Genomic DNA, 17,617 nt, shown 5'->3' on the forward strand with positions numbered 1-17,617 from the left:
TCTTCGAGCAGGTTTTAAGACAGGTTGTTTCCACCTGTCCAGGGGTCAAAGCACCAACGAAGGTCTTCAAAGCAAGACAGAGAAGCAGGGCTTCACCAGGACTACACTGAAGTTGATGCTGGTCAGCTACATGGGTTATCTTCAGGTCATCAGTGGGCTGCTCTTCTTCGTAGAAGACTTTGTTCCAATGATCTGTCGAACAATTGCAGGAGTCCTCCTTTTATCCAAGATTTAGGCTGGGAGCAAGCCCACCGGTGGCAAGGATCTGCACCATTCAAGCAGCCAGGGATTTTCAATCATGGTCAACCACTAGTCATCATATGGCCCAGCAACAGACATTCTGGCACCAGAGTTTGTGGATTGGGACTAGACAAAGCCCCTTAGCCTGCGAAAGCCACAGATTTTACCGGTAAAGGGAGTTCCATATTGGACATTTCGTTGCCAGCAAAGGCAGGAAGACCAAAGAACAAATGAACAATCTTGTGGATTGACCATCTTCAGGTGCTAGCCACCTTTAGTAGCCATTTGCAGTAAATGCAAAAGTGTACAAGTAAAATAACACAAAAACAGTAAACATTTCACAACTGCCACCAGCTTTTTATAAGCAGATCGTCAAAGTAAACAAGCCACTATATAAAAAGATATCAGGATACAAAGTATCCTAACTGCACTTCATTGTGAGATGATGTGTGCAATTGTAACAATACAATAATTCATAAAGGGAGACCTACTCTCAGTACTGACAACTTATGGACTAGCCTGTTTCCCCATAAGAATGAGTAAAATAGGCAAAGGAAGGAAAGCTGAAGGCTTTACTTGCCTAAAAAAAAAGTCAGGACAGGGTGCATAATAAGCAAAAATAATGGGGTTCCATAGACACCTACGGAGGGAAAGGTGCAAAAATAAAATATTTCCTAACACTGTGCTTATGTCTCCACAAGATGTGTCATGCATGTTTTGAAGACAATATGGATTGGCAGGGTAGAAGAAATTGTGATCAAATTATTCCATGAAAATGTGCACTGGATACCATCCCAGGGAAGTCCCGCTTTCAAGGCATGAGAGAATATATTACATTTAAATTCACAATGAAGAATGTAACTTCCAATGTATACCTTCATCCCTCATATTTCTGGTCTTTTGATGTAACCCTTGACAGTGCCTGGAGCTGTTTCTAAAAAATGGAGATCCATGGGATGAAGATTGTACCCATCAGAAAGTGCATTAACAGGAGGTAAGTCATGTGCTCCTCAAAGTACATGACTTAAGACTCCTAAGGTCCAGACCCTGCATTTGAGAAAAGTTGTTCTCTATTCGATGAGCATAGTTTTGGAATCCATCTCTGTTTGTGATCTACCTCAAGCCCACATTGTGAGACTCATAGTTCAAAGAAGGGTATCTCTTTGGCATCATGGGTAACTGTGTTCTCGTTTGCTAGACCATGGGCCTCATTCCAAGTGTGGCGGTCTGGAAATAAGGGTGCCGGTCGCACCGTACCGGCACCCTTTTTGGACCGCCACACTTCAACTCTGCCTCCCAGGGCCTCTGCGCCCGGCAGGTCTGACCTGCTGGGAGCAATGGCCACAGTAGGCAGAGTTGTCACAGAAGCTTCCGTGTGCCCATTCCCATGGAGTCCTACTGGACTCCATGGGAATGGGTACTTAAACTTTCCGCCGCCTGATATCCCGGGCCGCCGGGACTTATGTCCTGGTGGCACCGGGATATCAGGCGGCGGAAACAGAGTTAAGAGTTCGGCAGCAACTCGCTGGTAGCACCAGCAGGTTACCGTCAAACTCGTAATGAGGCCCCATGCACCTTATTACAACTTAAAATAAGTCTATTTACACCCAAAACTGCAAAATCATGTGAAATATGCAGTATAAGTCAGTCAAAATGTGTTAACAAAGTTATATGATTCACAACATGATTTTTTTTTTCCCCCTCCTTTATTTTTTTTATTTGGATCCTCCAGCTGGATGAAGCCAATGCACTTTTACGAACAGAGTCAGACACTGCTGCCCGGCTGCGGAAGAACCAGACGGAAATGTCAAAACAGATACAGCAGTTAGATGGCCACAACCGGGAAATGCAGGACAAATACTGCATGCTGGAAAATGCCAAACTTAAGCTCGAGAAGGACTTCATTAACCTACAGTCTGCACTTGAGTCCGAAAGGAGGGACCGAAGTCATGGCTCTGAGATAATCAGCGATTTGCAAGGTAAAAAATGTGTAAAATAAACTGAAGTAGTATTAATAACAAAAGCTGCACCACTCCTATCTCAAGTCGGGTAGAGTGCAAAATAAACAAATTATTTTACCTTGGAAAAGAGGCAGCAAACGTTGACCAACAGGCTACAGGAATTCATGATTAAAAGTAATCTGTATTAAACTCAGACACTGCATCAACTAGTGTTAGAGAGTTGAACTAATGAAAGAAAAGAATGAAAACATAAATTAAGGGCAGCCCAAGTAGTGTATTTCTAAGTGGTTGTATTCAAAATTCTGAATTCAATTGGAGTTAATGCATAAATTGACAAGAGGCTAAAACAATAGTTCTCCAGCATGGGGTCTGGCATGGATTCACATGCTCATGAATATTCCCAGTCGTCGGGCCGGGAATCCTCAGTAAAAGAAAAAACAGTTCTCCTCTAAACCAATCATTGAACTCTGGGTCATACAGCCACCAGCCAATGACTGCCCTCTCCCCAAACCCCTCCTCTGGGAGCCATCTTCAGACTTTTACCGCACGTTCAAGTGTTGGGAGTCCTTGTGTTTTGCTCTGTGAGCTGATCGTTTCTGCACTTTTTGGTAAAAAGTTAGATTTTTGTCAAACAGAGCCTGTGTGTTCTTTCTTTACATCGGCTGCCATGCGGGGATCCGGTTGTCAGTGAATTTCCGCACCCCTCAAGGGCAAGAATTGTCTAGGTTTCATCGAAGATTCCAGAAGGCCATCAGGCCTACTCTGCACTCCAGACCTTGTCGGAAGAAGGGAAGCTCCCTTTTCAAGCTCTGCTCCAGCTGTGGACTGCGGAATGTTTTGTAGAAGACAAACACCTCCAGTGCCTCTACTGTCTCCATCCAGATCACGGGGAAGCAGATTGTGAAATCTGCCTCGGGCTCCCCAAACGAACTGTGAAGAATCGTCACAGTAGGCTGGCGGCATGGCTCGGCACTAAGGCCTCTGCCCCGTGTGGCAAGCGGGGGCCTGCCTCACACATGTGCGGCCGGTCCATAGAGCAGGCTTCTAAGTCCTTTGAGGATGTTCCATCCGTGGGGGACCAAGACGAGGCCAAGCGCTGCAAGTCAGTTTCCGTCGGGGTGCCATGCAAGCGGGTCCCGCAATGTGCAGGGTGCGCTCATCCTCACCATATACCTCCATCACTCCAGCTCCTCCTCGAAGAGGAAATCGGCGGACCCGGCAAAGCTGTGGGAAAAGCCAGAGAAGACAAAGTCACAGGAGAAGGTGACCGATCTACCCCAGAAGGGCACAGCTGGCCCAGGTGAAGTCATCGATGATAGAGTTGGTGGCGGCAATGCTCTCGAAGGCCAAGTGGGCTGACCCAATCAAGGTAGCCCCGGCTGTGCCCAGAGTATCCCTGCCCTCGAGATGGAAGACAACGGCCAAGCTGGTGGAGAGAACAGCGGAGAAGAGGATGCCATCACTGAGCCCGAACCCGAGCCCTTAGGATGCAAAAAAGGGGCAAGGGTGGGGGCCTCAACGCTACTCCAGGGCACGGATATTTCTTCCTCGGACGAGGAGGACCAAGTGTCTGTACACACAATCCAGGAGGAAATGTGAGATGATGACGCCGATGGTGGAAACCCCGATGGGGACGGAGGCGATGACGGCGGAACTGCCGATGACGCAACGGCGCAGGGCACAGTAAGCCGTCTGACCCCTCTGAGGGATGCATCGCCGGACGAGGTGGGGTTGTTCCATGCTATGGATGTCGGGCCAAGATGTCGGGCCCCCATCCATGCACTCCGGTTGGAGGCTGGCTGGTGGGCTTCGTCAGCGAGTTGAAGATCTCCACCGACCGATGGGTTCTGGACGCTCTTCCCTATGGGCACACTCTAGAGTTCCAGCATAAGTGTCTGCGGATACCGCCGGTGTCCCAGCAGCAGCAGTACATACTCACCTCTCTAACAGGAGTTAAGGGACATGATGAGAAAAGGGGCGATAGATTTTTGTATTTTGTTTATTTGTAGTGCGCCCCTTGCCCAAGGGCATCTGGGTGAAAAATTTAAGAGATCGGTTACATAAGGTTACAGGCATTCAAGGCAACTTTCTCATTGGCGAAAGTGCAACATAATGGGTCAGAAAACAGTCATACAGAAGATGAGATGAAGTTACAATAGTACAACAACGATATGGGAAAAAAACTGTTACAAGCAAGGATACTGAGAATAAGGTGTACTACAGTAGGGGCCCAACACTACGTACTACTATACTACATGTAACTGTACAGTTAGTGGGGGTAGGATGAGAGCGTGCCTGTGCAATCAATTACATCACCCTCGCATGGCCTGACTGGTTAGGGGTGGTGTGGCCGAAGCATCGAGTTCATGCAGCCAAAGTTTGGTTCTGTTTTTGAAGGATTGAACTGAAGGCTCTATTCTGAGGTGGTTAGGTAAGGCGTTCTACAGTTTAGTCACAAGGACTGGGAAGCTGGAGCCTCCAGCTGTCTGAAGCTTGTAGTGAGGGATAGACAGTGTGTGTACGTGAGCAGACCTCAGGGGTCTAGTTGCGGTATGGCGCTGGAAGCGGCTGGAGAGGTAAGCTGGTGCCAGGTTGTTCTGGGCCTAGTGTGTTAGCACGAGTGTTTTAAGAGATATGCGAGATGCAACAAGTAACCAGTGAAGGTTATGTCTTGTGTCATAGATGTGTGATCTCCTAGGTAGGTTAAGTGCAGCCCTGATGGCATTGTTCTGAGTAACCTGAAGTTTGTCCACGTTTCTTTGGCTTGTCCCTAAGTAAAGGGCATTACAATAATCGATTTTGGATAAAATGAGAGTTCTGGCAAGAATCGTGCAGTTGTCAGTTGTGAGGAAGGGTCTGCAGGAGGTGACGAGTTTACAGGTGTAGGATGATGCTGATAAAACTGCATTGGTTTGTCTGTTTAGAGACAGCGTAGAGTCTAAGTAGATGCCAAGCGTTTTTGTGACATTGGAAACTTTGATAATGTTCCCGTCAATAGTAAAGGATTTGTATTCAGTCTAGTTTGGTAAGTTTGATAGGGGAGCCTAGGATGAGAAGCTGTTTTTTCATCATAAGGCAGAGCCCATGATGAGCCATCCACGCCTGGATGACTGTGTAGACTGCGTTGAGTGCTTTGGAATTGGTTACATAGTCGCCTGTGATGGGGATGAGTATCTGGGTGTCATCCGCATAGTTGGTGTGAGACACCCAGATAGTCAAGTATATCAAAGAGCAGTTTTTACAATGTGGGCGATACGCAAGATCCTTGTGGGACTCCGCAAGGGACGTGAGCAGGTTCTGCTGCTGCTGAAGGAGAAAAGACCCTCATGGTTCTTTTCACCAAGAAGGAGCTATTCCACGATGTAGCAGCGTCAGAGAAGTGGGCAGCTAGCTTGAGGTGGTGGCAAAGGATTTGGTGATCGACCAAATCAAAGGCTGCTGAGAGATCAAGGAGAAGCAGAAGTGACTGCTTGCCCTTATCTTTCAGATCCTCAATTTGTGTTTTTAAGTCTATCGAGGCTGTCTCTGTCCCATGTCTGGGTCGGAAGCCAGATTGTCTGAGGCCTAGTAGGTTATTTTTTTTTCAAGTTAATCCTGAATTTGAAGATAGGCCGCTCGCTCCAGGATTTTAAGTAAGTAGGGTACCGTGGTGATGGGCCTGTAATTGGACGGGTTGCTTGGGTCGAGAGTGGGTTTTTTGATGAGTGGCATAAGCCACGCGTCTTTTAGATTATTGGGAGCAGTGCCAGATATAAAAGAGGGCGAGCTGGTTCCAAAGCGACTCCGGGGCTCCAGAGTCTACTCCAGATACTTCTTGGTAAAGAAGACGACCAGGGTCTGAAGGCCCATCCTAGACCTACGGCGTATCAACAAATACCTCAAGTCCCATTCAGAATGGTCACATTGCAGCACATGCTCGGCCAACTGGAGGAAGGAGCCTTCTTGACGTCAGGTCCACGTCCCCATTCACAGGAAGCATCGGAATTCCTACGCTTCGTGGTACAACAGGGAAGGCACTACCAATTCAAGGCCCTCCCCTTCGGAATGAAGACGGCACCCACTGTGTTTACGAAGTGCCTGGCCCCAGTCGCGGCCCATCTGCGTCTGCAGGGGATACACGTGTACCCGTACCTCGGCGAATGGCTCATCCAGGCCAAGTCAAGGGAACTAGCCATGGAACACACAAAGAGGAACGCCCGGCTGCTGACGGATCTGGGGTTCTCTGTCAACTATCCAAAATCCTGCTTGATACCATCGCAGAAAGCGCTGTTCCTGGGGGCCAGGCTCAACACGGTCTCTTGCCTGGCGGCTCCCTCGGAGGAGGGTCCAGTGGATCTGCTGGGCAAAGTGCAACGGTTATTGCCACTGAAGAGCACCGCATTGCGGACCATCAAGTCTCTACTCGGCATGATGTAGTCGTGCATCTACTTGATACGGCTCTGCAGGTTGCGAATGCAACCCCTTCAGGAATTCCTGGATGCTCGCTGGATCAAAGTGTCCGGAAGCTTTGCAGACAGGTTTGTTCCCGACGAGGAGTTCTGTGGGGCGTGTGCTAAAACATCGCCGGGAGCACTGGATTTTAGAGCCCCCCGTACCAGGAGACGGTCACCACAGATGCTTCCGTGGAGGGCTGGGGAGCCCACACCAGACGTCTCCACGCCAGCGGCCTGTGGCTCTCGGAAGAGAGGGATCTCCACATTAATATCCTGGAGCTGTGGGCAGTGTTCTGGGCCCTCAAGACGTTCCTTTCATCCCTCAAGGGCAAGGTGGTGAGAGTCTTCACGGACAACACCACCACAATGTTCTACATCAGGCAGCAGGGGGGCACCAGATCCCCAGCAGTCTCCAGACAGGCGCAGGACTTGTGGCACTGGGCAGTCACCCAAGAGATATTCCTCATCCCTTTTCACCTGGCGGCTCCCTCAGTAGGGAACTGCGCTCCTGCCACGAGTGGGAACTTAGACAGGATCAGGTGGACTGCCTTTTCCTTAAGTGGGGCAAACACCAGATCCATCTGTTTGCGACACCGATGAATTCCAAATGCCAGAAATTCGCCAGCAGGTTTCACCAGCCGAGGAGCATGGGAGATGCGTTTTCCTTCCCGTGGGATGGCCTGTTCCTGTACACATTCCCTCTGTTGCCTTTCCTGCTAGGAGTCGCCATTCAACTCAAACTGTGCCAATGCAGGATTGTCCTTGTTGCCCCGGCATGGCTGCATCAGATTTGGTTACCCAGACCTTCTCAGCCTGTCGGCGTCGCCGCAGGTCAGGTTGCTGGTGGTTGCGAATTTGCTCACCAGAGAATGAGGGGAAATCCTGCATTGCAACCCACGGTCGCTTAACCTGTGGGCCTGGCTCCTGCAGCCTTAGAGTTTGGAGGATACTAGTTACTGGCGTACTGCAGGGAGGTACTTGCCAAGGCTAGAGTGTTGACGAAAGTGCTACGGGCCCAAGTGGAAGCTTTTCGCTACATGGTGCTGGGCGCAGAATATCAATCCTCTGAATGTCATGGCCCTGCAGATTCTTCCGTACTTGTTGTGCTTGGACCAGGCGGGGCTGGCGCATGCCTCTATCAAGGTGCATCTGGCGGATATCTCCGGCTACACCACGTCTCCCAGACGATCTTCTCTTTGGACCCGCTGTCTCGTCAAGGAGTTCCTCAAAGGACTGTTTTGATCGTTCCTGCCAGTGAAGGCGCCTGCCCCGGTGTGGGAACTCAACGTGGTGTTGACTAGGCTCATGGGGGCCCCTTTCAAGCCTATGCATCAGGCGCCGATCGAAAAACGGCTTTTCTCATGGCCATCACCTCTGCCAGAAGGGCAGGTGAGATCCAGGCCCCGTCCTGCAAACAGCCTTATTTGACTTTTCACGACACAAGGGTGGTGTTGCGGACGCACCCCTCCATGCCAAAGGTTCTGTTGGAATTCCACCTCAACGATCCTTTGGTGTTCCCTGTGTTCTTTCCGAAACCTTTGACGCCGGCTGAAAGGACTTTGCACTCTCTGGATGTGAATCCTGCTCTGAAGTTCTACATGGCACGCACAAAGAGCTTCTGGAAGACGTCTTACCTATTCGTGAACTTTGGGAAGGCTGTGTCCAAGGCTTCCATTTCCAGGTGGCTCTCCAGGTGTATCACACGCCGTCATCGGTTGGCTGCCTGGCCGTCGAGAGCCCATTCCACCAGAGCTATCACTACGACGACTGCATTCCTGTCTGCAAAGCTACAAATAAACGTAAGTGCATACAAATTAAAATAATCTACCAAGAAATATTCGTCAATGTTGAAAAACCCTGACTGTATAGACATTGCAAAGCAAGGTTTGTATCGATGTTGGTAATGGGATACTGCAAAAGGGGAGAAAATCCTCTTCAAATATTCAGTAAAGAAAAACAGAAGGTAGACAGAAACATACCCGATCTATACCTTAGTGCACCATCCATACTGACAATGGGTGCCGAAAGAGTACCAATTGTAAAGTTGTCATAGCTCAAATAGGGGCTGAATTAAAAACACAAAAGAATTGACTAGAAAACATGGCCAACCTCTAAGGTGTTTATTGAAATGAATTCAAAACAAAGGCTGTCTTAATATATGTCAGCCATCTTTGTTCCAAAGATAATCAACAAATACATACAATTAATACATTCTCAAAAAAACAAATTGAAGCATGGGGGCCCAAGTTCATGAACCTCAGATGCACTATCAAATTAATCACATTTAGCTAGTCAAATAGTGTCACAGACTGAGTCAGATACACCAGGAGTAGACAAAGAACTTGTGGAAACATTAAATTGCCAAACAGTTATGAATCTATAGAAGAGACCGTCCTCACAGTTCTAATTAATATCAACCACAAAGAAATCAATTGCTAAAACATGCTGTCTGTATTTAATAGAAAATGTTTGTTCTAACAATGTGCTCATTTTGGTGCTTCCAGGAGCCATACTGGTGTTGTAGCCACGTCTGGCGAGCCTCTTTGGGTGTTTGATCACATCTTTGCAATTTCTGAATAAAGCAAAATGCATATTGCATCAGTATTGCAATAAGTCTCAAGAGTCGCATACAATAGTGTAATCTACAAAAACACCAGACTGTCATATAAATGAATGTAGCCTGTCAATCGAATCAATATGTACATTGAATACACAACACTCAAAATAAATAAGGTCCATATTTAAAAATCTACCAAGCGGTCCAATAAAGAACAGAATATTGTCCCTCATGTGTGTATGTAAAGTTCCTATTTGGATGGAAAAATAACTTGCATGCACATAAGTCATCTGGACATAAAAACTATTTAATTTCTACAATGAGGAACACATTTGTTTAGCAATCATATTTTTTAAACCGTCAAAAATTATATTGTCAAAAAATAGCATGGAGCATCATTTCATAAAGACAACAACCCGATAGTCCGAAGAGAAAATTTACAGTACAGTAATACATTTGCTTATGTTCTAATGAGGATATACATCATGGGATCTGTATTTAATACCTTGATTTCATTGATGCAAATTGACTACATTTAGCAGTTAACCATACTTCAAATTAGGAAGCTCCTGTCTCTAGAAAGTGAATAACTCTTGTTATTAATCATTGTAAAAGAAGACATATTGCTGTTTCCAGATTTAAAGGAGTCAGTCACTTTATTGAGAAGCAACATGTTCCAGTTTGACAGCAAGAAACCTTAAAAATACTTCAGAGGCCTTCGGGAAGGCATAGATGGTTGATCGGACATAGTGATTCCATGTCATCCTTAAGGTGTAACAAATGCTAGTGTTTGCGTACAATCTGGTAAATGTTTTTACTGTGCTCATTAAATTCCATGATATTGCTCACATGATCCTCACTTGCAATCGATGCATGAGTTTTTGGCAAAAACTAACAGTATTTAAAAGCAAATTTATGTCCTTGCAGTGTGCTCATTTTTGTGCTTTGAGTAGCCTGATTGAGTCATGTCCATGTCTGGCGAATCTTACTGATTCATCAGACGTGGACCTGTTTGGATTATTGATCATATTACTTTAACAGGCACAATTTCTGCATGTTCGTTCAGACTCTCCATAAAGTAATATTTTCTGTCAGCTTGGGAGTATGTGCGCTGGGTATGAATAAGATGGAGCATGTTTCTGTTGCTTTGTGTGGGGTAGTTCTAAGTGGATTATTATCAATCCAGATTGTTAAATCAAAAAAGCAATTTGTTCGATTTCAATTCATGATTAATTTAATATATTGTTGTATTTAAAGGTAATAAACATTAGTAATATTTCAGGTATATTATTACAACTCATAATAATGTAGTAAAAGTTGTAACTGTGTTTTTTGTACAACTCTCTGGTGAGGGCTGTACAATCATCTAATCGTAAGGTGGGTACGTGCACCCAATCTCTATGGTAGCCTGTATGGCAGAGCGGTGAGGCTTAAGTGTAGAGGCGTTGCTAGGAGGGGGCTGAGGGGGCTATAGCCCCGGATCTTTTGGTTGTAGCCCCAGACAGAATCTCAGGGGTTACAACCAAAAGGCTAGCTAGCCCCCAATCCCGTCAGTCCTAAAATTAGCTTACCCCGGATCTTTTCCAGACCGAGCAACATCCTTGCTTAAGTGCAAGAAAGGGAAAAGGGTGACATAGAGGTACAGAGAATGTACAGAAAACACACCACAATAGTATACTGAAAAATATACACGTTATTATGTTGAACACTTGTATATTTTTATTAGTTCAATAAGTACTTTAAGTAGATGGAACACACAGTAAAAATACCCTGTGTATGCATACAAACAGTAAATTGCTATGAAAGGCAACTGCCCACTCCTTTAACATCATGTAGGTCGACTACCTGGTGATAGGAACATTACATTTTGGGATAAGGGTTTGGAAGGAGGGAGAACTGGATGTTGAGACACAGTATTAATAACCATTAAAATAACCCACATGTCAGCAAATAGTCACTATTACCCTAAACCGCTAGGGCCTAATATTAGGAACATACTATTGTGAAAATTACAGTGAATGTCGAGTCCACCAAAATGCTAAGATACATCTATTCTACAAGTAGCAAATAGAGTCCTACGGAAAAATAGTTACATTCATTCTTAAAAAGATGAAGAGTGTATTCCAGTATTCCACATATGCAGATGTGTAATTTATACTTTATTTTTAAATGTATTTTTTTATTGTGCGTGTTACACTTAAAAACTTTTCCCACAAGACACATTTGACATATTAATAACAAATAATCCATCAACGTTAAAACGCATTTAGAATCAGCAGAGCAAGCTAAACATAGTCATTTGCCCCCAGAGTATGCGATAACATCCAGGGGCAGGTAATTGCCCACAAAGTCACTTTAAGAGAGTTTGAGGTGAATTAAAAGTTCCCTATGGGAATCAGCTTGACAAGGTGAATAGGCATCAGTGTAGTTATAGGGAAAAGGAGGTTTTACACCACAGGTATAGAAACAGCCCCAGGGCACACTAGAGGAATCCCTTATGAAGAGCTTCAGTTCCAGACTCTGTCCCCAGGAAGAGATGCAGCACAGCAGTTCCATTCCTAATGGATGTCAATGGGGAACATGTGATTAAAGCAAGCCTGCAGAAAGCTTTGTTCACAGACGGCAGGGACTCCAAAGGTTAGGTTCTGAGAATAACCCACCAAACCAGGGTCCAGAGGTAGGTATTTACAATGATGGTACCTGAAAAGTCAATCAAAGAAGACCCAAACAACCTGGTAACTACACCACTTCTTTCCAGGTATGGTTTACAGGATCTAAACCACCAGGGACTTGAACCTGTGACCAAGAACAATCCAGTTGACAGAAAATAAGAATTTCCCTTCTTGGGAGTGGGCCTTCAAGCCAGAAGGGAATCAATGGTGCGGACAAGTCCAGAAAAGCTGGTAAATGCAGCTAAGCATGTTATGGCAGCTCTATGGACAAAGGAAGGCATCCATCCATTAAGAATCAGTCCCAAAATGGTGACTGTTAAGATGGATTTCTGAACTCTGTCCTGGAGGGGCAGAGGTTCAGAAGGCCAGCCTAGTTTCTTGGAACAGGGTAACCTCTGGACAAGCCAGACCAATCAAGGTAGCGATCGCGGCGGTCAAGACTAGGTCTCAAGAGGGGTGAGGGTGACTGAAAGCCCGCAATGAGCACACAAAGCAAGGACGCTTACAAATTACTCCAAGCGGGTGTTATATTAAAAATATAGACACATTTATTACAAGGCCTTTGTAACATTGACCATAGCAAAGAATCACGATAAAACTCAAGTAAACCAACACATCACAATCAAATACAATATATATACAATTACCGAAGGGTCTAAAGAGTTAGAAGCACGAAATATGCTTACCACCTAGATGGGGAGGAAAACAGACAGTGCAAGTAATCGTTAGACACAGTTCGCCTTCAGAGGCCACCTAACTAGGAGGAAGTCCAAGCCCTACGAAGAGTGGAGCCTTTTGCTCTAAAGTACCTGCACACGTTGGTGCCAATGGGACAAGGGGAGTCTCTTCAAGGAAGCCTGGCAGTTCAGAGTGGTGAACAAAGGAGTGCGAACAGATCTCCGCTACTCAAGCGCGGCCTCCACTTGCGGGCAGAAGCAGAGCGCGAGTGCGAAAAAGGTGTGCTGTTTAACACAGCGAGGAAAAGCTACGGGCTACTGCAGGAGGGTGACCAGTTCCTAGCGTTGCTACTCACCGGTCCCCGATGCAGGCAGACCCAGGCTTCTCCGCGTCAGTTTCAGTGCTGGCAGGTTCAGATACGAGCAGGAGACGTCTCGGCGTCGTGTAGATTCCGCGGCAGCAGAAGTTAGAGTTGAGGCTGTCCCAGATGCAGTGAACCCGCACAGATTGTTACCACAGCAGGGCAACGAAGCGGCTGTGTGTATTTCAGCCCAATGTACACTTCTCACTTCAGTCCGGGGAATGCCAAGTGTACGAATCGTGTGAGAGTGTCAAGGACTCGTAATACAGCAGCAACCTGACGGCAGTGACAGAGCAAGACTCCTGGGTAAGCTGGTCAGTCCACTGGATGGCCCAGAGACTCTTCCGAAGGCTTACGCGCAAGAGATGATGAAGATGCCGAGAATAGTTGTTCCCACTATTCCAAAGGGTCGAAGTACCAGTACAGGCCTTCTCGTTCGATCAGAGGCAGAATGGTTTCACAGGGCGACAGCAGTGCAGAGGAGCAGTGCTTCAGCGGGTCACCAGCGATTCCTCGGTTCAGCCTCTTAGTTGCAGGATACTTGGCTCCTGTATCCGTCGTTCGTGAGAACTCAGGAGATAGAAATGGTAGTGGTGTTTCCAGCCTCCTCTTATCCAGAGTTCCCTTCGCGCCAAAACAGAGAGGACCCAATGGAAGATCTGCTCACAAAACACTCATACCATACGTGGACCTATCACGGACCACATTGGTCCCAGGCATTCAAGACATACTAGACTCTCTGGCACCCAGGATGTGTATTAGGACCAGACATCCCAGCCCACATCCTGGAGGCACACACAAGGCATGCAGAAGCCCGCGAAAGCATCTGTGTTTTGCGGGAAATTACATGCCCAAATAAGGATGGCCCCGGGTCGGCTCGACCTGGGGAAGGTGAAGGGGCAAGACGGTCAACGGACAGGACAAAGAACCCCCGTGGCATGGCCATTTTGGAAGCCAGGCCACCCATTTTGGCCAAACGCGAGAAGCGCGGGTAACAGGGCAAAAGGGAGTTCAAAAACACAAAGAAACGATCGCTGCCAACAGTCTAGTCCGTGACATACTTGCACAGTTCGTTATAAATCCATCAAGAGTTTCTAGGGCCTGTAGAGTGACTAGAGACCCAAGAGCGCGGTAATGTAAGTTACGGTGCACTCTTGTGCCATGTTGCGCGAAAGCTGCAACATGAGAAAAGAACTACGGAAAACAACGTTTCCCGGTACTGACTGTCTTAAGGGCAGGTCAGTTTCCCCGTAAGAATGGAGCGAAAGCCCAGAGGAGTGCTAGAGAAGCGCAGCCTTCCGCTGCAAAGTCTAGATCAGGGTGAAAACAACAGCAAAAAGTTTAGGGGTTGTCACATGGAAGGAAAATTACCTACAATTAAGAAATCTTTCCTAACAGTGACAGTGACCCTGGATGGCCAAGAAAAGCAGGAGAGGTGTGGTGTTGGGGTCCTAATATCCTTCTAGATGTGACGGCAGTTTCCAACATACAAAGCAGGAGACTCAGGCAGCAAAAACATGAAGTAGCAGTCAAACGTCCAAGAAGACAAATTCAGCATGGGAAACCTGGTCCAGGCAATGAGCAGGTGCAGGGGGGGGATGAGAGTAGACTGTCCCAGGAAGGGTATCCAGTGCTGAAAATCATAAATCCAGTTAAGCCCAGGAAAAAGGGCCCAGGCCCTATGGCCAGATCTGGGCAAACCGTGGGAATCCTACAGCAGGTAAGCAAACTATCTGCCGACCATGAAAATCCAGCAGGTAGAACTGAGTCTAGGTACAGGGTCTGCCCTAGATCGAACACACTCTCAGGGGTTGGGCTAAGCCGGACCAATTATCCTACGAAAGCATTACAATCAAAGGGTTAGACAGCCAGCCAATCTGGTTGACCCATAAAACCTCCCAAGATCACTCCACAGGCTATGAAGTCGCTGCCCCTGGGTCAAGAACTGGTCCAGACCAGTTCTAAGAACTACGGAGGGTGCATGGCTGGTCTCACAATGAGCAATGTGTGCACATCAGCCATTGTAGGCCTGCTTTGTGGTTTCCCTAGATAAAAAAACCTCTAAAATATAATGGCAGAGAGCATTACATAAAACCAAAAAACACATTAGTACCCCAATGACCACCGAAAAATTACATTGGGCTCCTAATGTGGTAAATCGGCTAAATTAAATTACAGCTGTCGCCAGCCTACCCACTAAAACCAATACAGGATGATAAAATCAGCCGATGAGCAAAATATGCAGTTTTAAAAGCACTCCAGTTAGGAGCCATATGGCCTACCATTGGACCACATACATTTAGATGGTTGCAGTGACAGGACATCATTAGAATTCCCTCTGGCCACAACAATAGGTCTGAGATTCAAAAAATAGAGGGGGTGTGGAAGCAAAACGTTAAGGGGCCCCTAAAAAGGACCTGTTATATAGGATTCGGTTTTAACAAAAGTGCTTCTAAAATTATATGGTGCAATAGTTTACATTTCGTTGAAAAACACACTTGTTTTGCCATGCACACACAAATATATTTGTTCAATACGGAGCAGTCTTGGTTTCCATCACTTTTCTAGAAATCTGATGAAAAAGCTTATTGTTAAAGATGAAGAAATCAAGTGTTCAGGCTAGCATTTCAATGATGACAAATCCTCAGATGTCATCCCTTCTCACCTAGGGAAAGTCATGAGGCCAGGGAGGTGAGACCGATAGTCCCGCTGGGAGTGGTACTCAGTGGCTGGCTCTCATGGGGAGGGACCCCCCCCTATGGGACTAGTGATGGGCTGGGGAGGACATTGTATCCCCAGAACCCACCTTACCCTGAAGCAACTTCCTACCCCCACCTCACCAACAATATCCCTAATGTTCCTATATGTTTTTGTAGATCAGTATAGGAAATACTGGGACGAGGTAGAGTGTAGGCTCCACAAAGCGAAGAGTATCCTATGAGTACTGAGGCGAAGAGGCACAGAGCCGTGAAAATATATGATATGATTTGATGTTTATAGTGTGCCTGTAGACAAGTGGTTCTAGGCGCCACAAGACAAGGGAGGCGGGACAGAGGGAGAACAGCACAACAATCCTACTAGGCCTTGTGATATTTGGATTGTGCAAGTGCAACAACAAAAGTGTAAAGGGGGAAGGGGAGTGGGGTAAGTGCGGGGGAGAAGGAAGGGCAAAGTGTTGCCAGGGCACCAATGCTCCGAGTAGTGCAGCCAGGGCAGCACAGCTCTAGGTAAGTGCATATAAGGCAGGGGCAGCAGGAGTTACAGTTACAGCCCCCAAGTGTCCAGTAGGCCCGCAGGTAGTGCAGGAAGACTGGTCATGGAGCGGCCTGGTAACCTGTGAGATTCTGAGGGTAATAGGAGACCGGCCAGGGCGGCAGACAGGAAGGTTAGCAGGGAAGAGGGAGAGAGAAGGCAGAGGAGAAAAGGAAGGTCTTTAGCAGCTTCTGGAACTTCAGGTGGTCTCCCTCAAGGGCAGGGAGACCATTCCAGAGGGAGGCAGCTGCAGAGGACAGAGATCCAAACCTCCATTCTCAGCTTGGAGAAACGACTGACCCTCAGAGTTCGAAGCAGCTGAGCGAAGGGCCCTAGAAGGAAGGTATTTGGGCAGAGAAAGTTGGATATAGTGGTGCCCCGGCCCCAGAAGGCCTTGTGGATGATGCAGAGGGTCTTGAACTTGATCCTTGCAGCCACCAGGAGCCAGTGCAGGGATTTCAGGGCGGGAGAGATGCAGTCCCTGGGCTTGAGGACTAGGTTAAGTCTTGCAGTCCTGTTCTAGATTAGTTGAAGGGGCGAAAAGAGTAGAGTTAGGCAGATTCAGAAAGAGGCAGTTGCAGTAGTCCAGTCTGGAGACAACCAGAGCTCTTGAGATAGTGTGCTTCTGGGGGCAGGTGAGAAAAGGTACATTCTCCAGCATGGGGTCTGGCATGGATTCACATGCTCATGAATATTCCCCGTCGTCTGGCTGCGAATCCTCGGTAAAGAAAAAATCAGTATCAGTTTCGTTTCTGATCTGTCTTTCTTAGTAGTAACCAATCACTGATCTCTGGGTCATACTGCCCCCAACCAATGACTACCCTCTCCCTAAGCCCCGCCCCTGGCAGCCAACCTCCAGATTTTTACTGCACGCTCAAGTGTTGGGAGTCCTCGTGTTTAGCTCTCGAGTTTTTTACTGCGTTTTCATGCTTTTTCAGGAGAATTTCTCATTTTTTTCGGTTTAATCGAGCCTCAAGCTCCACCGTTTGTACTTCCGATAACGGGGACCCGTTTCGGAATTCTTCTACGCCCCTCAAGGGTGAAGTTTTTGTCGAGTTTACACTTCTTGGAGGATTCCAGAAGATCTGCGGCCTACCTCTATGGACATGGCCCAGGACAAAGGGAGCTCGACGCCCGGATCCAAGCTGTTCAGGAACTGCCCTGGATGCGGATTATTTAACGTTTTCAAGGAGGACGAGCATTCGCAATGTCTCTACTGCCTCCATGGGGACAAGACGCACGTGGAGAAGGACTGTGCGTTCTGCAAGAACCTTTCGGAACGGACCAAACAAGATCGTCGTTCCCGCCTCGCCACCTGGCTGGAGAAGGGCACAGCAAGTGAGAAGGCGAAGAAGAAGTCTGAGCGGGCTTCTAAGTCCTTTGAGGGCGCCCCGGCGAAGGGGGCGCAACAGAAGGCCAAGCACCGCGAGTCCGCGGGCTTCGGGAGCTCCGAAAGGTCGGGC

At 47.2% G+C, this 17,617-nt stretch overlaps 1 protein-coding gene across 3 annotated transcripts in view; it reads left to right on the top strand.

Annotated features, from left to right (window-relative positions):
- Window positions 1-17,617, top strand: part of ROCK2 (Rho associated coiled-coil containing protein kinase 2) — a 1,440,935-nt gene that overhangs the window by 1,073,711 nt on the left and 349,607 nt on the right. For all 3 annotated transcript variants that reach the window (XM_069605961.1, XM_069605962.1, XM_069605963.1), the window contains exon 15: window positions 1,973-2,219. In XM_069605961.1, coding sequence (XP_069462062.1) covers window positions 1,973-2,219 — 247 coding nt within the window. The remainder of the gene's footprint in view (window positions 1-1,972; window positions 2,220-17,617) is intronic.

The sequence above is a fragment of the Ambystoma mexicanum genome, chromosome 4p (genome assembly GCF_040938575.1).
Source record: "Ambystoma mexicanum isolate Mex_15411 chromosome 4p, UKY_AmexF1_1, whole genome shotgun sequence".
Taxonomy (NCBI): Eukaryota; Metazoa; Chordata; class Amphibia; order Caudata; family Ambystomatidae; genus Ambystoma; species Ambystoma mexicanum.